The sequence below is a fragment of the Macaca mulatta genome, chromosome 1, assembly GCF_049350105.2.
Source record: "Macaca mulatta isolate MMU2019108-1 chromosome 1, T2T-MMU8v2.0, whole genome shotgun sequence".
In the NCBI taxonomy this organism is placed as follows: Eukaryota; Metazoa; Chordata; class Mammalia; order Primates; family Cercopithecidae; genus Macaca; species Macaca mulatta.
In genome coordinates, this window is record NC_133406.1 from 216,286,810 (window position 1) to 216,310,000 (window position 23,191).

Sequence of the window (23,191 nt, forward strand, 5' to 3'; positions counted from 1 at the left end):
CCAGGAGGTGGAGGTTGCAGTGAGCTGAGATCACACCACTGCACTCCAGCCTGGGTGACACAGCGAGACCTCATCTCAAGAAAAAAAAAAGAAGAGAAAGAAAGAAATTAAGATTGTAGGCATTTTCTTCCTTGTTTTGCTTCAACTGCCAGAACTTATAATCAAACCATACATGTGTCGACCTGCTCAGTTCTGGTGAACTTCCTTCATACAGATGTTGCTGTTTTACCTCATACTATGTTAACAACGCCAAGTTTCCCCAAATTTTCGTTCCACTGAGTTTTAAATGCAAAACAGACTTGGTTGTACATAGCCAAATATTAAGCACAAGCGTGCACGTGCACGTGCACACACACACTCACACAACGCCGACAGAGGGTGTTCCAGTCATTCCTTAGCCTTTGTTCACTTGCTAACATGCCAGGCTCCTTCTGCCTCAGGGAATACACAGACACTGACTGCAATGCTCTTCCCTTTGCCTGGTGGACTTCTCCCACCAGTATTCTAAATGTTCCAATCACACGCTGAGACTTTCCCTTTACAGCACTCACCACAGTAATTACTGAAATAAAGATGGTAAAACCTTAATTTCATCACCTTTTCTTTCCCTTACCCAACTTCCAACACACCAAAGGGTTTACACAGGCACTATTAAGTAAGTAAAAGTGAGTGGCAAAATTTTTAAATTTAGAAATTTATTCTGTTTAATCCACAAGCTTTATATAGCTTTAGTTTAAAAAAAAAAATCAAAACAAACAAAAAAAAATCAAAACAAAAACAGTGAAACCAAGACACTATTCCAAAGTCTGGGCCCTTCCAGCCTTCCAAATACAAGAGCTCTGAAACTTGTATATACCAATCGGAAGAACAAGACAAAGATATGAACAGAGCCATGACATTTCATTAAACAAATTGTATGTAACTGAAGGATCCTTTCTGGGACTAGCTCATTGCCTTTACAAAAGAAAAAAACAAAACAAAAAAACAAAACCAGAAGAACAGAATGAGAGTCCAGTGTTCCAAATCAACTTGTTACACATCCATATAAACCCACAGTGTCCTGGCAAACAACATGCTTTCATTTTCTGTCTCATCCTAGAGCTCGAATCCTGATTCATTTCAGCAGAGACTCCACAGGCAACAGGAAAGATGGTGGCATTAAAATATTCATTTATACTTTTGTGGTAGTTCAAAACAGTGGTCTTATTTCTGGGCAAGCTTACAGACCATACAAGGTCAGTAGCATAACTTAAATGGGAGCTAAGACTCAAATGAAAAAAATGTAAGAAGAAGAAAGAAAAACAAAAAGAAGATCAAAACCAAAAAAACAAACAAAAAACCCCCTCTAGGAATAGCCAGGGCATTTAAAGGAACCATAAAAATGCCAACAGTATTTAAACCCCCTTTTTTAAAAAGGGAATTTTTTTTGGCTTAAATTATTTCACTTAATGAATTATGTCAGCTGTCAATGAAAGAATGTCACTAATACACTGTGGACACCTTTTGCAATGTAAATCCATGCCCCCTTTTTTTACATGGTGAACTTCAACCTAGCAATTATTACAACAAATGTTATAGTCTAAAGCTCAAACACATTTTAGCAATTTTGAAATTGAACTGCGTACAAACCAAATAAAATTTACATCATAACAAACATTTCCCCCTAAGACTGTGGGGACACTTGGGCCTTCCTCATTGATCTCAGGGCCTTTTCACGCAGGTGCTTTTCTAAATCATCAAGGTTATCTTCAGCTTCACTTTCAGTCTCCTAAAAAAAACACAACAACAACAGAATTTACTTGGTTAAGTCTTAAAACACTGGTGGGAAATGCGGAGTAAAGAGCAAAATCAAAGTGTGGGGATGGCCGACGACTGAATATACTAAAACCCAGGGAACCACAAACTGTAAATGGCTTAACTGTTTGGTGTGTGAATTTTATCTCAGAGTAGTCAATTAGTAGAAAAAACAATTTTGCTACTTCTCAAAATAAAGTGACTTTGCTATCTGTACGTATACTGCAAGAGAGCCATACACAGAGTTCATAAATACCTTCTTCGGCTCTGGCGCTGCCACCGGCTCTTCCTGTGCTAATGTGGTTGTGGCAGCTGCAACGGCTGCAGGGGTCACAGCAGCTGCAGCAGCTGCAGCCACAGCCTTTTCCTTCTTGTGTTTTTTGTGCTTCTTGTGCTTCTTATCCTTTTTGTGTTTCTTGTCCTTCTTTTTCTTCTTTTTCTTTCCACCTCCTTCTTGATCTGAATTCTAGGAAGGGGGAAAAACAAAAACAAAAAAACACCCAGCATTTATAATCAATCTGATTAATATTCTGTCCAACTGAACATTTTATTTCCTCAAATTCCCAATGGACAAATCTCAAGATTTCCAAAAGGCTTCGGAGGGTGTGAGCGGGGAAGACCCAAGGCCAATTATCACCAAGAAAGGTATTCAAAGTCAGGGGCTATCTCCAGGATGAGCTGAATTCCAGCTCCTGAACTATTTGACCTCAGACAAATTGTTGAACTTTTTCTGAGACCCTTTTACCTAAAATAAGTGTAATAATCCCTACCTGATAAAGCTCTTGTGAAAATTAAATGGGAATATCTGTAAATCACCCACAATACTTGCCTAACGTGTATCAGACTTTTAATAAATGGTACCCGCCATTAGTCTAAACACATGCCTGTATGAATGCCATGTCTCTAGCTACCATCTGAGCTCTCCTATCTTTAGAGTGGGGATGACTGATTCTTCCTCATGACACACATACCAAGTTTATGTAAAAGGCAGGCTCCTATAATTTAATCCATAATATTTCAATTTCACACTTCTAAGCAATTACTTAAAACTCCTCACAAGTTAGCTTGCACAACTATTCAGTCAACCCAATTAAATATGGACATCTGAGGCCACAGCAGGAGGATCACTAGAGGCCAGGAGTTCAAGATCAGCCTGGTCAACACAGCAAGACCCTGTCTCTACAAAAAGTTAAAAACAAAAAATCAGCCAGGTGTAGCAGCATGTGCCTGTAATCCCAGCTACTTGGGAGGCTGAGGCGAAGGGATCACCTGAGTCCAGGAAGGCTGCGGTGAGCTATGATCATCCCACTGCACTCAGCCTGGGTGACAGCCTGAGACCCTGTCTCGAAAAACAAACAAAAAACAGATGGACATCTAACCACTGATTTTATGCAATACAGAAACCTGCCCAAGATCAGATATATAACTCACAAATGGGAAAAAAAGTTTAAACACTAATATTTTAATGCCCCAATGACATTTTCTCTGCTTCAAAGTGACCACATACATATTTATAAAAGGGTGTCCAAAATAAGGCAGACACATACTCTTGGCGGTGATGGGCTCGGTGTTGGGCTTTTGGCCTTTTTGACCGGTACAGCTGGTGACCAGTTTGTAGATGGTGACTGAGACTGGACAGGGGATGGAGGTGCTGGGGGCTTTTTAGCTGCTGGCTCAGGAGACCCGGAGACAGATCGGGAGGATGAGACCCTCCTTACAGACTGTGGGCTTGGGGAAGCAACCCTAGACAAAAAGGAAAAAACATTCAGCATTGAGAACAGACACCTCTTCACATGAGAAAACCACCAACTACACTGGACAACCAGGTTATGAATTTCAAATATACCACTTAGATTGCTAGTTGATTCTACTAACATATATCCAATTTACATCCCTATGTTTCCTAGAGGGTGGCTAAAGCCTCATAATCCTCTATCCATTTTGTTAATGATGCTTCTTATATAAGATTAGTAATGTCAGTTCCTTACATCACACACAAGAAATGTTCTATTTCTTACTTAAGTTTAGTTTTGGAAGCATACCCCTAAAAACAAATTGATAACTGCTAAGAACCAACTAAAAGCCCGTGGCATTTAACTTATGCCATAGAAACTATCTCAAAAATGGAACAGGATCTGTAAATAGTACCTGAAGTTTGACTTAAAAGCTCATATTCATAACTTATTCCTTTTATATGGGGGGGGGGGGGCGGGAAGCTTCCAAATATAAAGAGCTATGTAAGTATTCCTAATGAAAAAGCATAAAATATTTTTACTTTTTTATCTTTTTAGGTTCCGGAGTCCTGGAGACTCTCCTAATGGGCCTAGTACTTGGAGACGGGGACTGCCTTCTTTGGGGTGATGATGACGCTCCTCTTCGAACAGGTGGAGGACTTGAGGAGGTCTGAGGAGCTCGAGGCCGTGGTGAGGGCGAATGCCGTTTGTTTGGTTGTGGTGATCGGGCCTCCCGGGTAGATCGGCTTGGGGAAGACCCTTTCCTATGCTTGGATGATAATGAAGGTGAACGTCTCTTGGTGACTGGGGAGCTTCTTTGTTTGGGAGGTGGAGAATGGGAGACCCGCCGCTTTGGTGGTGGAGATGGTGATGCTCTTCGTTTAGGAGGGGGAGGAGGTGAAGCCGTTCTTCTCTTTGGAGGTGGAGAAGGAGAGTATCTCCTCTGTATTGGAGGAGAGTATCTTCTAGGAGAAGGTGAGCGCCGGCGTGGGGGAGGAGAAGGAGTCCTAGGAAAAAGATACATAATTAAGCCGAAAGGCTCAATAAAATACAGAAACAGGATGAAGAGAAAAGTAATCAGCAGGTTTGACTATACTGTAGTTAGCACTAGGCAAAGGGAATATATTTACAAGTGAACATGCCATCTTTATATTCTCACTTAAATATCAATAAAACTTGTTTATCTCAGCTGACTGCAACACAGGACACTTTGTCTGCAGGACTAAGTATAAAAAAGAAAAAAAAGACATTTTGATTAACAAATTTGCAATTTTCAGAAGGTGTGAATTCGTCAAGTCTTTTAACATCTATACGAAATCAACAATGTTTTTTGGAAAGAGAATCTTGCACTGTATTAACTGAACATCAGTTATTATATAATAACCAAGTAACTCTATTAACAAAACTCTATTATGGTCACTTTAGGAAGTCCGTGCTTTAAAGAGGTCTCTGACATGGTGTCCTCTCTGAATTAGCATTTGGACACTGTATGAATAATTAAAGAGTTCACTGCACAAGCCTTAAAGACACTTCTACCTCCCCTCAAAGAGACTGTTCCATTTTCTCTTAGAAGACCACTTATCAGGCCAAACTGCCTAATTTCCTCTTGGATCTTGCAGACTTTTAGATCAAAGTAAATTCCTGCCCAGAGTTAGCTTTACAACAGGCCATATACTTTGGAAATGTGGTAGGGTACAGTTTCATCACTGTATCTGGGCAATTATTTAGTAATTCTGGACTCCCATTTCCTCACCTGAACAATGCAAACAATACCAACTATCAAGGAAGGTCTCTTTGAGGACTAGTAGTAAAGCATATAAAGCGCCTAGCACTTTGCCTGGCACATAACAGGCATTCAAGAGTGGCAGCCAGGCCGGGCAGAGTTGGTCACACCTGTAATCCCAGCACTTTGGGAGGCCAAGGCAGGAGGATTGCCTGAGGTCAGGAGTTTAAGAGCAGCCTGGCCAACATGGTTTCATCTGTACAAAAAATACAAAAACTGGCTGGGTGTGGTGGCAGGTGCCTGTAATCCCAGCTACTCGGGAGGCTGAGGCAGAAGAATTGCTTGAACCCAGGAGGCAGAGGTTACAGTGAGCTGAGATTGTGCCACTGCACTGCAGCCTGGGTGACCGAGTGAGACTGTCTTTTAAAAAAAAAAAAAAAAAAATGGTGGCAGCATGCCATTACATTGCTTGGCAACATATCCAAGCAATGCCATTAAAACTTAAACGTTAATTTTTACTTTAAAATAGTTGTAGATGTACAGAAGAGCTACAAAAATAGGAGATCTGCCACTTCACCATGCTAATATTTTATATAACCATAAGAAAATTAGCAAAACTATAAAATGAACCTCAGTGATAACTCAGTATTACTAAAATAGCAAAACAACCCCAATTTTCCACTAATGAATGTCCCTTTTCTGCTCCAGGACCCTACATCTCTTTAGTTCCTGCCAATCTGTGACTGTTTCTGTCATTGTCTTTCATGATTGACACTTTCGAATACTGGTCAGGTATTCTGTAGAATGACTTTCAATTTGGGTTTCTCTGATATTTCCTAATAATTAGACTGAGGTTCGGCATAACTGGTAAGCATACTACAGAAGTATCCAGGAAATACATGATGCCAGTATGTTTTATTGAGGATGTTATCTTTGATTATTTAGGTAAGAGCTATCTGACAGGAATCTCTAAATTTTCTATTTGCAATTACTAGTCAATACCACCTTTCAATGTATTAACATCTTTATCACAATATGTGATTCACCTGCTATAAAATCCACCTATTTACCCATTTAAAGTATACAATTAAATGATTTTAGTATATTCATATAGTTCTGCAGCCATTACCATCCACATGTCCACCCGACCCTAATCTGTGTTCTATCTCTATAGATTTGTGTATTCTAGACTTTTCATATAGATGGAATCATATGTGATCTTTTATGACTGGCTGAACAATGCTAGTCTGCTTACTCTAATAAGATATAATAATCAGAAAGATTCAGAGATCCTTTTGTAGTTCCTAAGCATGATGATTGGGTTTTCATGAGCTGTGCCTCTCTCCAACCCTGTTATGAAGTGAGCCCCGTTACTCATCTGATATGTCAGGGGTTGGGGGAGTTGGGGAGACGCTCCAGTTAGCGTATTTAACAAAGTACCTTCGTCGTGGTGGTGGTGTGGGAGTCCTGCGCCGTCGAGGAGGAGGGGCGGGAGAAGGAGACCGTCGCCTTCTGGTGGGTGGTGGGGATGGACTTCTCCTCCGTCTACCACTAAACCAAGAAGAATTACTGTTAATTTTTTTTTTTTTTTTTGAGATGGAGTCTCGCTCTGTCGCCCAGGCTGGAGTGCAATGGCACGATCTCAGCTCACTGCAACCTCCACCTCCTGGGTTCAAGCAATTCTCCCGCCTCAGCCTCCTGAGTCGTTGGGATTACAGGCACCCATAATCGTGCCTGGCTAATTTTTAAAAATATTTTTGTAGAGACGGAGTTTCACCATGTTGGCCAGGCTGGCCTTGAACTCCTGACCTCAGGTGATCCACCCGCCTCAGTCTCCCAAAGTGCTGGGATTACAGGTGTGAGTTACCACGCCTGGCCTATAGTTAACTTTCAGTCAGTGGCATTTACAGTGACCCAGAAAACACGGTTTCAATTATCATTAACCCCAAGGGCAGCAATGGTTACTAAGTTTCAGAACAGTGTTTTTCAAACTACAGGTCAAGACCCTTAGTGAAGACCCTGGGTGGCAGCATTGAAACAATTAATAAAACCACAGTGTTTTACTTGTGACAAGGGTAAATACTGTTTTGTGAAATTTTTGTTTTACTCTGGATCACAATACAGAACATTCTTGACATGACACAGAGTGAAAAAGTTCAGCAACAGCACATCAGAGCACTGCTTTTTATTGGGGATGCACATTAGAACCACCTGGTAAGCTTATGTGACATTTATGTCTACCAGGTCTAGGCTAAGGTCCAGCCAGGTGTTTTTGGGAAAGGCTTTCCAGGTGATTCTGATTCCTTACTAGGAATCAACTGCTTTAGAGACTAATACAGAAATTCAAAAATGCCAATAGTCACAAGTGGCTTAAGACCCAAATCTGGATGTCTCTGCTCCAAGCTCTTAATTTTTTTTTGCCCAGGACAGGACTCATGCTTCCTGTGAATCTGGAATTATGTTTTGTCTTGGTTCCCCTTTGAAATTAAGAAAGCTCTGCTAACTGAACAGACAAAATCCTAAAATTCACCACTAAATTTTTCAACTTAAATCTGCTTATGCTTTGTGGGGACTAAGACCTCACACTAAATACATATCAAATATTCAAAACCAGGCTTTATCTCCCCTTTCTTTTCTTTCTCTTTTTTTTTTTTTGAGACGGAGTCTCGCTCTGTTGCCCAGGCTGGAGTGCAGTGGCCACGATCTGGGCTCACTGCAAGCTTCGCCTCCCAGGTTCACGCCATTCTCCTGTCTCAGCCTCCCGAGTAGCTGGGATTACAGGTGCCCACCACCATGCCCGGCTTATTTTTTGTATTTTTAGTAGAGATGGGGTTTCACAGTGTTAGCCAGGATGGTCTCAATCTCCTGACCTCGTGATCCGCCCGCCTCGGCCTCCCAAAGTGTTGGGATTACAGGCGTGAGCCTCTTTTTTTTTTTTGGGGGGATGGAGTTTTGCTCTTGTTGCCCAGGCTGGAGTGCAATGGCACGATATTGGCTCACTGCAACCTCCACCTCCCAGATTCAAGCCATTCTCCTGCCTCAGCCTCCCGAGTAGCTGGGACTCCAGGCATGCACCACCACGCCCGGCTAAATTTTTTGTATTTTTAGTAGAGACGGGGTTTTGCCATGTTGGTCAGGCTGGTCTTGAACTCCTGACCTCTGGTGATCCATCCACCTCAGCCTCCCAAAGTGCTGAGATTATAGGCATGAGCCACCGCACCCAGCCTCCATCTCCCCTTCTAAAATATGATACTGAAGCATAATCCCAAATAATCCTTCCTCCATCTCTAAATCCTAGGCACCTGATGGCAATTTTTAATGGCATTAAACTTTAAGCTGCTGGTATATAACTTAAAATACTTTTTAAATGACGAGAAATAAAACAAAAACATCCTGGAGTACAGCAATAAATTTTCGTGTTGATTTTACTGCTGTGAGAAATCTCTTTCCAGAACAACAAGTAGTTCCATAATTTGGTGTGTGGGGCGGGGTGGGGAGGGAAGGGGAGATCAAAGAGAAGAAATTGCACCACTAATCTAACTCTGTAAAGCAATTGTTTAGCTGCTGTGCCAGCAACTTCACAAAAGTCAGAGGTAGTTATAGCTGGGAAAGGAATGCTTTAGCAGCCAAACTAATCTTTTTTAGGTTTTTGTCTTTTATTATCATGCAGCAGTTTCCTCCACAGTGTAAATACCCTGTGCTTTGCTTCATCACAAACACTGCTCACTGGTTCCTTTCCCAGAAAACACTTATTGATGAGATTACCTAAAGCAACACAGTTTCAAAAACTGAGCTACAAAAAGGATAGTGGGATAGCTTCAGCAAGGATAAACACTTCAAAATTCAGTGGCAGCTAAGGCCCCCAAAAGCAGACAGCTGGTTAAGACAGACTAGTGTAATGTCAAACGTATAGGTCTAAGATCCGACTTTGTCACTTTGTGGCCCTAAGAAACTACCACATTGGGGCCTCTATCTTCTCACTTACGAGATTAAGGCCTGAATTAGGCATTTGGCTCTAAAAGTTTACAGTTTTATGGTCACACTGATACTAATAATCAAAAGTTTCAATAAAGATATGCCGGTCGGGCCCAGTGGCTCATGCCTGTAATCGCAGCACTTTGGGAGGCTGAGGTGGGTGGATCACTTGACGTCAGGAGTTTGAGATCAGCCTGCCCAACATGGCGAAACCCCTTCTATACTAAAAATACAAAAATTAGCTGGGTGTGGTGGCATGCACCTGTAGTCCCAGCTACTCAGGAGGCTGAGGCAGGAGAATCATTTGAACCTGTGAGGCAGAGGTTGCAGTGAGCTGAGGTCGCACCAATGCACTCCAGCCTGGGTGATAGAGCCAGACTCCATCTCAAAAAAAAAAAAAAAAAAGATATGCAACCCACCTTTCCACTATTGGAAAGACTGAACAGGGCCAAAGCCTTCCATTCACTTTTATCTCTTCATTTTTGAGACGGAGTTTAGCTCTGTTGCCAGGCTGCAGTACAGTGGCGTGACCTCAGCTCACTGCAACCTCCGCCTCCTGGGTTCAAGTGATTCTCCTGCCTTAGCCTCCAGAGTAGCTGGGATTACAGGCACGAGCCACCATGCTCAGCTAATTTTTATATTTTTAGTAGAAATGGGGTTTCACCATGTTGGCCAGGATGGTCTTGATCTCCTGACCTTGTGATCCTCTCACTTTTAATATTTCTAAAGTTTCTCCCTAGTTTTTCCTGCCCTCCCTAATGTCACCACAAAGTCCCTCCCGCCAAATCTAAGGAGCAATTAATCCTATGTCTTGAAAAGTATCCAGATACTGTTAAAAATTCATGTGCCGCTTGATGTAAGTTGATGCAAATTATCACAAAAGAGCACAACCAGATATTAAAAATCTAAGTTCAAATGAGGGTCTAAACCAAATAGCTCATGTATAATTCTATCATTAATCTAACGTGTTTAAAAAAATACTCAAACCAAAACAACTTAGGATCTGCACATCCATAGCCACAGTCACCATATATTTAAGAATGAGATGAGGTCACCTAAATAGGAAATTAAGTCACTACAATTTTTGACATGTAACCCTAATTTACAAAGTAGTATCTAACCAACCTTTTAGTCACTGGCGATTGCCATCGCTTTCCCATCTGCATCCTGAGAGCAGTGGAGAAAAACAAATGTCAAGAATTCCATTCACTAAATTATTTACTTGGGTGGGTTAAGTACCATTAACGGAGACATTTTTAAATATTCAAAGATGTTCAGGAGTTAAAGTTATAATTATTTGGCTTATTTTTCTAATCATGCACACATATATGACATGGTGGTTTAAAATTCACCAGTTCTAAATTAAATATTAATAACCACCAACAAAGCAAAAACAAAACAAAAACCCTAAAAAGCAAACAAAAATCCAACCATATCCAAATACTTGAAGAAGTTAATCAAATTCTCAAATAATCCCAAGTTATCAAATTTCATCACAATTACAGAACATCAGTGAACATCACTGAAGAAAAGATGTTACCGAGGGGAAGTCTCTTTTTGCCGCTTTCGTGGTGATGGAGAAGCACTCCGGGAAGGGGAATGTCTCCGCCGCCTGCCAACCTCACCATTCTTCACATGGGACCTCTTGGGTCGTTCATCTTCTGAGGAGGAGGAGGAGCCAGAGTCTATAATTACACAATAAAAAAAATATTACATTAGGTTTGTGCTTGAATCTGTCCAAGTTTTCCAAAATCTAGGTGGATGGAGCGTTCACTAGGGCAAGCAAGCATGTATATAGACCATCAGTTCTGAACGGAATCATCATCAATATATGATCAATGATTTCAAAGCCAAGCATATTCATTATTTAAATAAGACATAGAAATCATTTCCACAGTGTAATCCAATCAAGATGGCACACCCTAAGAAGTCTAGGCTGGGCACAGTGGCTCACGCCCCTTGGGAGGCCAAGGCAGAAAGATCGCTTGTGCCTCCTGAGTAGCTGGGATTACAGGCCTGCACCATCATGCCTATCTTTGTATTTTTAGTAGAGACAGGGTTTTGCCATGTTGGCCAGGCTGGTCTCAAACTCCTGACCTCAAGTTATCCATCTACCTCAGCCTCCCAAAGTGTTGGGATTACAGGCGTGAGCCACCGTACCCAGCCTGGTATGTTCTTATAATAAAAAATGCAAATAGCAAAATAATAAGGTAGATTCTTTTTCTTTTTTTGTTTTGGAGACAAAGTCTTGCTCTGTTGCCCAGGCTCCCAGGCTGGAGTGCGGTGGTGCTATCTCAGCTCACTCACTGCAACCTCTGCCTCCTGGGTTCAAGGGATTCTCCTGCCTGGGCCTCCCAAGTAGCTGAGATTACAGGTGTGCGCCACTATGCCCGGTTAATTTTTGTATTTTTCATAGAGACGGGGTTTCGCCTTGTTGGCCAGGATGGTCTTGAACTCTTGATCTCAAGTGACCCGCTCACCTCGGCCTCCCAAAGTGCTGGGATTACAGGTGTGAGCCACTGCGGCCAGTCTAGATTTTTAATAGGGAAAGATGTTCTAAATACACTGTTAAGTTAAAAAGGGAGGCAACATATCTACAGTTGAGCTTCTGTGGGGTTCTTTCCTTTTTCTGAATAAAATTTCTGAATAAAAGCTTTGGGAGGTTGGAAAAAGAACGATACTCTTCCAATTTTATACTTCTGTTTCACTATTGTATCCTAGGGACCTATTACCTTTTTTTTTTTTTTGAGACGGAGTCTCGCTCTGTCGCCCAGGCTGGAGTGCAGTGGCCGGATCTCAGCTCACTGCAAGCTCCGCCTACCAGGTTTACGTCATTCTCCTGCCTCAGCCTCCCGAGTGGCTGGGACTACAGGTGCCTGCCACCTCGCCCAGCTAGTTTTTTGTATTTTTTTAGTAGAAAGGGTTTCACCGTGTTAGCCAGGATGGTCTTGATCTGCTGACCTCGTGATGAGCCCATCTCGGCCTCCCAAAGTGCTGGGATTACAGGCTTGGGCCACCGCGCCCAGCCAGGGCCTATTACTTTTATAACAATGTAACAGAAGATTAAATTTTGCAAAAGGACTTAAAACCAAAAAAAGAAAACAATCCTGCCTCCTCAGACAGATTTCTATGTAGGCAAGTTAAGTACTCGTGCTGCACACATACATATACCAAATATTTATTAGGAAATACAGGTAGAAAAAAACTTTCATCACCGTCCATACCAGATGAAGATTGCTGGTTTTGTCGTCTGTACTGGCGTCTCTGCTGCACAGAATCTGCTGCAGCCATTTTGCCACCTTTATCTTCTTCTGAAAGATGGATGCATTTAGAAAGTGTTTCTTTAGTTACGCATATAGAAAATTTGCAATTTGAATAGGAAAATAGTCTCTCAAACCTTCATTTGGTTGGAACAAAAATACAACTACTATATTTTTTTAAAAAAAGAGTTTAAAATGCCAATTCACATGCTGATTTAGACTATCTTCACCAAATACAATAAAATGTATTTAGGCATTTATTACAGGTCAGGCGGGTGCCAAGCATTTTATAAGCAGATACAGTTAACTGTCAAAAACCTCTACTGCCCCTATTTCGGAGCTGAAAGAAGAAAGGCTCAGATAATTAAAACAGAAACAGTTAAATTCTGGAACAGGAGATTCCAACCAAGTCTGTCTGACTTCAGAGTCTTAGCTCTTATCCTATGCTTAATCTTCAAGCAGAAGGGGATGACCAAATGTGCAAAAAATCAAAATCAGCTTTAAGAAAAGCAAAACAAAAACAAACAAAACACCACAAAAAAACAACAAACTTACCCGATTCAGATAACTCTACTTTTCTAGGCTTCGGTGCTGGTGAAGGGGATTCTCTTTTCTCAGTACCTTTATGTTTTGTCACTAAAAAAGAATAAGAATAGAAAAGAAGCTTATGTACAAAAAAAGGTCTAGACAAGATGCCTTTCTTTCAATTTTTAAAATTATTATTTTAAAATAAAGACGGGGTCTCACTATATTAGTCAGGCTAGTCTTAAACTCCTGACATCAAGCAATCCTCCTGCCTCAGCCTCCCAAAGTGTTGGGATTACAGGCATGAGCCACTGCACCCAGCCAAGATGCCTTCCTGCTATTACAAAAATGGGTGTGACTACTCTCAAAAAGAATTTATGAAGAATTAAAAAATTCCTGTAAGACCTTTTTGTCATATCCGAACACTATCTGAAGTGAGGCAAGAATTTTTTAACTGTTTAATGAAAAGCCTCAAGAAGTTCTACAATGATTTTCAAATCTTGAGATTCTCCCAAGAAAACCAACATTTAAGGGAAATTGGGAGCTGCTACTGAGGAGAACAAGCTCAGTAAAGTAAACCTCTGTGTGCGACTTGCACTTCACAACCTAAAATACACACCCTCCACACCCACACTCTCTCTCACACTTTCAGAGAATTCATCAACATGAAAGCTTTTAAGCAACCACTATAGGTGGGTTCAGAAAAGTAAAAGATGATAAATGATTAAGAAATAAGATCTGATGCAACTTTCACAAAGATATTTGGTCTAGAAAAGAAGAATGGCTGCCCAACAGACTAAAGGTTCTTTATGTAGAGCATAATCTTCACAACAGCACAGGGGATTTAAGCTACCCATGAAAAAAAGCAGACCGCCACAAATGGTAAAAATTATTAAATACGAAGACTCAAGAATTCTTTCCAAAGAGCTAGAAAGAAAAAAAGGCATTTCTATAGCTAAAGTAGTAGGAGAGCAGTGGGTATCCTCTGAATTATCCAACTGTCTTTTGCCAATGACATAGAAATATGGTAACTACCTTTGGTAAACCTGCTGTATCGGACATACTATTAACACAGTTGCTGGTATCACATCCCTTTCTCCCTGTTCCATTTCATAAAGAGGAAACCTGAGGCTTAAAAAGAAGCAACTTCACCTCAGTCACAAAGACAATTTAATTGAGCTAAGATGTGAATCCAAGAGTCTATTTTTAGGGCATCGGTTTTGATCTGAACAACTATCTCTGCTTATAGTATCTATCCATTGCTACAACTAAAATTGTTAAGTATATTCACATATAAACATATATATACCATAGATTAACCTGAAACACCACTTGAGAACATCCCAGTTCGAAATAAACCTACTGACAATTTGATCCCCTCGGGATCCTGATACCTGTTTTGTGTGATTAAAGCAATTATCATGGAATGTTTTACTCAGAATGCAGATACATCTCATTTAACAGACATTCACATTCAGAATTCTGTAATGGTTTATTCCAAGGGGCAGTAATTAGAGAACCAGTGATCTAACACAGTAATTGCATCTTTGCAAAAGAAATCAAAATGAAGAATTTACCGGTATGCCTTTTCAATGAACAGACTTTTCTTCTTTTTTTTTGAGACGGGAGTTTCGCTCTTGTTGCCCAGGCTAGAGTGCAATGGCACGATCTGGGCTCACTGCAACCTCTGCCTCCCGGGTTCAAGGGATTCTCCTGCCTCAGTCACCCGAGTAGCTGGCATGCACCACCACGCCTGGCTAATTTTGTATTTTTAGTAGAGACAGGGTTTCTCCATGTTGGTCAGGATGGTCTTGAACTCCCGACCTCAGGTGATCTGCCCACCTCGGCCTCCCAAAGTGCTGGGATTACAGGCGTGAGTCACCACGCCCAGCGACTTTTCTTAAAATTTCTACGTAATAAGCCATTTGGACAAATCACTGGATTGGGTAAAGAATGGCTATCACTCAATTAGATATCAGGAATCATGACAGTGCAAATAGCCAACTATATTTCATACTTGTATTTTAACAAATCCAAAGAAATAAAATATTTTAAAATTGTTAACTATTTGAGGCTCTTTTTTTAAGTCCATATTTTTAAGTGTTACTTAATCCTCAATTTCTGAAAAGATATTATGGGCATCTAGTTAAAAAGTGCATGTCCAAGTTACCACCTCAGAGAACTGGGTTCCCAAACTTGCTTTGGAAGCTGACTGATTGGACACATCTTCCCCTAAGAAACATTAAAAATGTGGTTATGCTTACCAGATAGTTGGCAAAAGCCTATTCATTATATAATACCAGTGAATTGTAACATTATTTACATTTTCCCCCAATGGAAATACACATCTGGAGTTGCATCCTGATTCAATTTCTCACTAATTACTTAGCTAAAGTAGTCTTTATTAATACATTTATATTAGCTGGGTGTGGTGGCATGCGCCTGTAATCCCAGCTACTCATGAGGCTGAGGCAGGAGAATCGCTTCAACCTGGGAGGCAGAGGTTGCAGTGAGCCGAGATCGCACCATTGCACTCCAGCCTGGGCGACAGAGCAAGACTCCGTCTCCAAAAAAAGAAAAATTTATACCATCAAACAAGGATCATTTATATACTCCTACTCTGGTTTCATACAATTGAATCAGCATTATTAATATTATAATAGCCCTTCAGATTTCTATTTTTCTAGATGAGACTTTACACCATTTACTTTTTGGTAATGTTGTTTTATTTTAAGTATTCAAGGGACAAAATCATTCTAGCATGAAGTCAGACAACGTAGAAGGCAACTTTAAAACCAGAATTTTAAATTTACTCCAACAGTCCTATTAATTATTAATCTTAGATCTGCCTAAAAGATCACTTATAAAGATAAGTTATTCTGTGACCAGCAATAGTAAAGTAACCATTAAGTGTCTAGATAGAGAGTACAATTTATGTGGCCAAGCTAATCTAAGTAAAATTATCACACCGCCACCACCAGTATCAATCATGTTAACATACTTCACTGACTGTGCCACTGATTTCAAAGCACTATTTTATGTACTACTAAGATAATGTCAATTTAACGAGATGTCAATAATTACAAATGTTTCCCCTAAGATCCCTTCAGATGACTGTATACTCTCTTTCAAATAATTAACCTGTAAGTTCCCCTAAACACTTTTCCTGCCTCCCTCCCACTCCATTTGCCCACTATCAAGAACAGAGCCCTAAGGCCCTGATTAGTGGCCACTACAGAAAATATAACTGTAGTATCTATTACATTTCAATGATGTTACTGTTCTAAGTAGTGGAAACTGCAATTTCTGAAATTACACTACCAGACAGAGAAGCTAAACAATTTCAACCCTGCCCTCCACCTCTCACCTTTAGCAATCAAAGAGGAATTCTGGTGTAGGAAAGCTGGGAAAAGTATTCATTATTTAACTGGGAATGGCAACTCAAGTTTTATTCCTAGCTGGTTGACCTTGACCAAGTCAACTAACCTGAAAATCTGTTTCTTGCTGACAACTGTTAAGGTCTTTTCTAGCTCCGAAATTTCATCATAGGGGGCTAGGATCAGTCCAATATAAAAGGTTATGTCTAGGCCGGGTGTGGTGGCTCATACCTGTAATTTCAGGGGTTGGAAGCTGCAATGAGCTATGACTGGGCCACTGCACTCCAGCCCGGGTGACAGAGTGAGATGCTGGCTCTATTTTGGGGAGCAGGGAGGAGGTGGAGGAGAGGTTATTTCCAAGTAGCTCAAACCAATATTCAGCTCCAGTGGTCACAAGGGAGACTCTGACTAGAGCCTGTAGCGCCTCTCTTTGAGTAGGCTGTTTGGACATGGAAGCCCTGTCCCAAAACCCACAGAACTACTTATTTTCACCATGGCTTACTTCTTTCCTATGTACATATCCACTCTGTCTTGTTTGCAAAAAATATATGCCAAAACACAAGAAATTAGCATCTGTGCATATGCTTTTTAAAAGGTACCTAATAATTCTTAACAATCAACGTATTTTAACAAAGATTGGTCCCTCTGTTCAGGTACTTTTGCAACTCTTTGGCTATATGAAAAAAATAGAAAAAAATCATCATTTGATGTGTTTTTGCAAAGTAACAGGTGGAAACACTTGTTTTTTTCCCTAGAGAGTTTTGTGGCTCCAGACAAAGAGTAAATATTCAGAAGTACAAACTTCACAGGAAAAGACAAAATAGGTCAGGGCCATGGGCATCAGATTTGGACATGGTAACTAAAAATGGACTGAAATTTTCCCAATGCTGAAAAGCAGTATGGTACATGAGGTTATAAAAATAGTGATCCTGAAGCCCCTCTCTCAAACTGAGGACTGAACCTGGAACAGTTACAGTCTTCTCTACTTTCACTAGCTGCTTGTATAAGGGGCCAACAAAAATGTCCATGTCTTATTTAATCAATGTATCACTACAATAAAAATGTCACAATTCAGAAAACATTACTTTTTAAAGACTACCATAAACCGCTGGTCACCCTTTCACTGTCAGCTTATCTATGCCTCATTGTCACAGATACAAAAAAGGAAAGCAAAATTTGCCTTCCTAGGTATCACCACATTGCATCGTTGGGGAGTGGAGAGAGAAGGCAGCAGGGTGAATAATTAGCAATGCCGATCTCATCAAGCTCACTAAAATGTATAATGAAAATTTTGTCCATCCCCATTTCTTTGTTTCTAATCTGAAATTTTTTCTCTCTTTTTTTTAAGAGTCAGGATCTCGCTACGGTGCTGAAGCCAGCCTTGAACTTCTGGGCTCAAGTGATCTTCCTGCCTCAGCCTTCTGAGTAGCTGGGACTACAGGCTCATGCCACCACACCTGGCTCTAACATGAAATTTTCAATATGATCATAACAACCCCAGTATGTGTTAACCTACAGATTGCTCCTTAAAATTCAATTGCTATAGCAGCTTTTAAGATCCTCCCCATCCCTTACTACTCACCTTTTAGGCTGTATCATTCCAGCCCTAAGCTCCAGAGAGCCTGGTTCAAATGGACACTAGTTTTTTCCATGCGTATTTAATGCTCACAGAACAAACCCCAATAGACCACAACCTTCACTCAGACTAACACAGCATTCTACTTGCCTGGCAGGATCACAGATCATAAATTCCTCAGAAATCAATCTGCAGAATAAAGCAAGGACAACACTCAGAAGAACCCTGCCTAGAGCCTAAATTAAAAAAACAAATCAGCTTTTAAGAGGACACCATGTCCTTTGCTTGGGAGCGCAACGCGGCCAAGAAAGAACTAAAAGAGAATATGAAGTCCTCTTACTTAAGATATCAAACCAAAAATCTTCAGGAGAAAAAAAAGTTAACTGGCCTCATAGTAATAAAATGATCCCTTATCATGCCAACGCAAACTTCGATATGTTACCCCAACTCAAACAGCCCACGGCTGGTAAAAGATTTATCCACCTGCACAATGCCAGAGGGCATTGCTAAAAACAAAATGCTTTTACACATAAAAAAGCCCCAAGATTTTAAAGCAGGAAAGAGGTAGGCCTATAAGCAAACTTACAGAGAGTATCAGACACAAATATTATCTAGCTATTTTATACTTTGAGAGTAAGCAGGTGCAGTAACTGACTATGCTTTGTAGTCAAAGAAAGAGAGAACATGTTTCATCTGTGTTTGATTTTTACCTTTACCTGAAGTTCTCCCTGGAGACACGGAAACACGACTTTTTCTTGTACGGTTTGACTGCTGAGGTGTTGGGGAATGCCGAGTTTTGGGTGGTGGAGTTGCAGGAGGTGATGGCCTGTGCCTTCGCCTTGGAGGACTTGCTGAAGGAGATAACCTACGAGTTTTCCGAGGGGGGCTGGATGTCCTCTTGGGAGGCTTCTTTGGTGGTGACCGTGAACGAGATGAAGAGGATGATGAGCTACTCCCAGACAAGGATGCTGAAGAACGTCTTCTTCTGTGGAATGAAGTATTCATATTCACTAATTGCACACTTTTAAAGAACGGCCTTACAGGTATGAACAGTTTACACAAAAATACAGCTATTTTAATCCAACTTTTGAGTTTATGTAGCTAAGCACATAAATGAGTCCAAAAGAATGGGGAAAAAAACCATAACCTAGGCCAGGAAACAGCTAGTTCTGAGACTAAATATAAACAACTTAATCTGATAAATGCTTCTGTCTGTGTTCTCTCTCCAGTTATAAAACTTGTCAGGTTGAATGCTATAATAAAATAACTAGTCCTTCTGCCTTAGGAATGGTATTGGTGTTTTGGAGTTTGCATACAAAATTTGGGGGCAAGGTATTTTTCATTTAATAACACAATGTTGAGAAACCTTTAGGTTGCATTTTTTAAAAAGGTGTGCAAAACTAAGAATTCATTTAGCTACATAAACTTAGAAGCAGGGGCCTCTCGAATTCTGCGGCAAAATTTGTGTTAAGTTCTGTTGCAATTATGTGTACCTGCAGAATTCACCTTTGGCGGAAGAATTCCTGAGAACCTGAAAAAAAGAAACCCTACCTTAAGTGTGAGACAAAAACTGGCTGAAAGGGAATCTTAAACAATCTGTAAAATATTGACTGCTAAATGGCTGAGTAAGCACAATTTAAACATGCTGTTTGCAAAACTCCGGTATAAGAAATAGCTGTTTCCACTAATCTCGTACTAGGAAGCACCAGCATTACTATTCTCCTAAAGGGGAATTAGAAAAGTGTGATGCCTGAAAACTGACTGACCATTTACCTCACTAATCTCCTCTATGAGCAGTAACACATCAATTCTTTGTAATAGTGGTAATAGTTCAATATATCTTGACAACCCCTCCCCAAAGAGAATTTTCAAACGTATGGGACTCTGAAAAACCTGACTGCAGAAACAAAGTAACTTTACAAAGCTTACTTGATTTTTCCCCTCTTTATTTCCAAATTGATTTGGTTCCCTGAAAAGAACTTTAAAAGATTCAAACAAAAACTTCTGTCCAAGATAAAACTGGAAGCTTAATCATTGGCATTTCTTCCAAAGCCAGGTGAAATGTATTGCAAGAAGGCACAAAAACTCTGCTACCAGTGCACTAGGACTCTACTTTGGGTAGATTTAGCCACTAACTTTTTGTTTAAAGTGATATGTCCAAGATTGAAATATTTTATCATATGCTCATTTTAGAATGATTTAAGAAAAAGAACACTGGTACAGTCGGGGTTTTCAAAAATAGACACTAAACTAGTAATAACAATTATATCTATGGAATACAGATATATTCCCCCGGGATTATGGAAAACTTCCAAGTTATACTATTTCTGTCTGAATTACTTATAAGCCTCATTACTTCTATAATGAGAATTTTCTGAGAATTTTACAAAAAATTCATAGAAAGTATTTTTCTCAAAGTATAATAGCAAATGATTTACTTTAATACTGGCAAAAGGAGCTTACTGGTCCTATCATCAGCTACTTTTCAGAAGCCAGTTAAAAGCCAAAGAGAAGATGGCCAATTCCCTTACTTAGTAGGATTTCTTGGTGAACTCTAGAAGGGTAAAAGTTAACAGAAAAGTATCAATAAGATGATTAATTTCTCGTTTACTTTCCAACACCAGACTAGACATTTTTCATAACAAGGACAATTGCATTACACTTCAAATGAAACAGATTCTTTAGAAGACATTGTCTAATATCACCTATGAGTTCTTTCTTCCAGGGACACTAATTTACAGATTATCCTAAAAGAAAGATTATCCAGAAGTGTCAAACACTTGACACTTCCAAATTTTAAAAATCTTACCGTCTTACAGGTGATCTACTCCTTCTATGCCTTGGTGGAGGAGGCATTCTTCTTGGTGGAGTTCTTCTTCGAGGAGATGGCCGCCTTCTTGGGCTTGGCCGCCTTCTAGGTGAATACGATCTGCCATAACAAACAGAATTAGGTCCTGAATAAACCAGGAGTGAGGAATTTCTTGCCTTAGTTTTCTAAGGCTACATCTTTTTTCTAATGGCTACATCTAAAAAATAAATTTCAAGGATCACAATTTTCCATTTATGCAGACACTTTTACGGTACACAGAAAAGTGTCCTCAAATTCTCTGTGTACATTCAAAAACTATTTGTACTAAACATCTTCTACTGCTTTGAAATTATTTATCTAATTGTACCCAGTACAGTAGCATATAAAACCTAAGATATTTGTTGATCTTAAAGCCACAACTCACCTTGATCGGGATCTATGGCGCCGTCTAGGTCGAGTGTGAGAAGGAGAGCGGGACCGCGTCCGGGATCTTGATTTGGAGCGTGACCGAGATCGTGGTCGGGCCTTCTCCTTCTCCTTTTCTTTTTTAGAATTTTTTTCTGGAGAAGGTTCTTTAGGCTCTGGTATAGGTTCAGGTTTGGGAACTTTCAGAATGTCACTGTGGAAACAAAAGCTTTTTTTTTTCTTTTGCCTTCTTGTACTCAGACTTCTAAATCATTATACAATGATGTAATAAATTATTTCTAAACCTTTTCAAAATTTACAGACTTGTCTCTAGCTCCAAAAGATACATACACACCTATCAGTGAAACCGAGCAACTAATAATTCTAATCGCGTACACTTTCTTTTCTTCTGAGACACGGTCTCACTCTTATCACTCAGGCTGGAGTACACTGGCATGATCTTGGTTCACTGCAGCTTCAACCTCTCAGGCTCAAGTGATCCTCCCACCTCAGCCTCCTGAGTAGCTGGGACTATACGCATCTGGGACTATAGGCATGTGCCACCATGCCCGGCTAATTTGTGTGTGTGTGTATATATGTATTTTTAGTACAGAGTTTCACCATGTTGCCCTAGGCTGGTCTCTAACTCCTGAGCTCAAGCGATCCACCCACCTCAGCCTCCCCAAGTGCTGAGATAACAGGCATGCGCCCCTGCATCTGGCAACCACATACATTTCTTAAAAGTGCGAAGTTGTCCACAATACATTGAGGAAAAAAAGCAAGTTACAATACACAAAATACCTGAAACAATTTAACCAAAAGATAGTAATGGTCACCCTTTGGGGCATTTTCTTTAAATATATTTTCCTAAACAATTTCTTTTCAACAAACTAATTTTATAATTTAAAAAATCTAAAAGGAGAATAACTAGTTTAACTCAGATGTCATTATTTGCAGTCATTATTAATCTAAAATTGTGATTATTTATAAATGAATTTTTATGTACTTGCCTAGTAGAAGTAGCCTCTTGTACTGAAGGTTCTTTTACTTTCACTGAAGGTTCTGGGAGCTCTGGAGTTTTTTCCTTCTTTTCTGGAGCAGGGGAAGGACTCCGGCTCTTGGTTCTGTGACGGGGAGATCGAGAATGACTGCGCTTTCTCTCTCTCCTGACAGGGGAAGATCGTCTTCTAGGGGAAGGAGATCTGGATTTGCGTCTAGGATGAAAGCAATTTTTTTCAGATTTTTAAATAACATGGATTGGAAGAGAGGAGTCAAAGGGAGAAGTGAGGATTAATCTTTAGTTACACTACTGTTGTTTATATCTGAGATGTTTCCCTATGGAAATAAGACATCCTAATCTCACCTACTTGATAGGGAAGAGAAAGACAAGCAAATGAAAGATAACACTCTCGAGTATATCAGTTATAAGGGAGGAAAGCACTGACTTGGGACTCTAGACTTAGGTTCTTTATCATTCCCAGAGCTCAAAAGACCAACTTTTCAGAGGCAAAGAGGATGCTTTAAAACCAATGATAATCTCTGACAACAAATCAAACTCCCAAACATGTAACATTTAGATGCGGACAGATTACAGTGGAGTTCATCAGGAAGAGCCTCAGTATGCCAGAAAAATGACTAGTACCATTAAAGCAACATGTTCTTCAGAAAAGAGAAATATATCAAACATGAAGAAGATAGCTTTTTTGGAAGAGAAGCCCTCTTTTTGCTTAATAATAGCCTGCCTAACTCAAAGGTTTTTTTTCTTATTCACACAGAAGGAAAATGGCAGGCATACTTCATCAATAGTCAAGTAGCTACCACCATGACAATCTGTGCTTAGCTCTGTAAGTATTACTTCCACAAGGAGATTTTAATATCAAATATATAAATGAAAGGGACAAAGAAATTACCAATTCTCTTACTAATTCCAGCAGACATTTATGAAAGAAATAAGCAGAACTCTAAAAATAAAAAGCCTAATGGAGTTCTCACCTTTTACCACAAATACAGAAGC

General features: G+C 40.1%; 1 protein-coding gene and 1 pseudogene across 49 annotated transcripts in view; one reads left to right on the forward strand and one right to left on the reverse strand.

The window, feature by feature from the left end:
• Positions 1-678: 678 nt before the first annotated feature.
• The window catches only part of SRRM1 (serine and arginine repetitive matrix 1), a 29,583-nt gene continuing 7,070 nt past the window's right edge, over positions 679-23,191 (reverse strand). For 7 of the 49 annotated variants that reach the window (XM_015131335.3, XM_015131398.3, XM_077969498.1 and 4 more), the window contains 13 exons: positions 22,188-22,391; positions 21,197-21,391; positions 20,773-20,892; positions 18,674-18,948; positions 13,041-13,121; positions 12,450-12,536; positions 10,766-10,910; positions 10,351-10,392; positions 6,691-6,801; positions 4,070-4,534; positions 3,342-3,537; positions 2,051-2,260; positions 679-1,768 (listed from right to left, as the gene is read on the reverse strand). In XM_015131335.3, coding sequence (XP_014986821.2) covers positions 1,664-1,768; positions 2,051-2,260; positions 3,342-3,537; positions 4,070-4,534; positions 6,691-6,801; positions 10,351-10,392; positions 10,766-10,910; positions 12,450-12,536; positions 13,041-13,121; positions 18,674-18,948; positions 20,773-20,892; positions 21,197-21,391; positions 22,188-22,391 — 2,236 coding nt within the window. In that variant the 3' untranslated portion in view covers positions 679-1,663. The remainder of the gene's footprint in view (positions 1,769-2,050; positions 2,261-3,341; positions 3,538-4,069; positions 4,535-6,690; positions 6,802-10,350; positions 10,393-10,765; positions 10,911-12,449; positions 12,537-13,040; positions 13,122-18,673; positions 18,949-20,772; positions 20,893-21,196; positions 21,392-22,187; positions 22,392-23,191) is intronic. The other 42 variants (XM_015131381.3, XM_077969581.1, XM_015131411.3 and 39 more) reach the window with 15 other exon arrangements.
• LOC114675409 (small nucleolar RNA U13) lies at positions 6,540-6,634 on the forward strand (annotated as a pseudogene).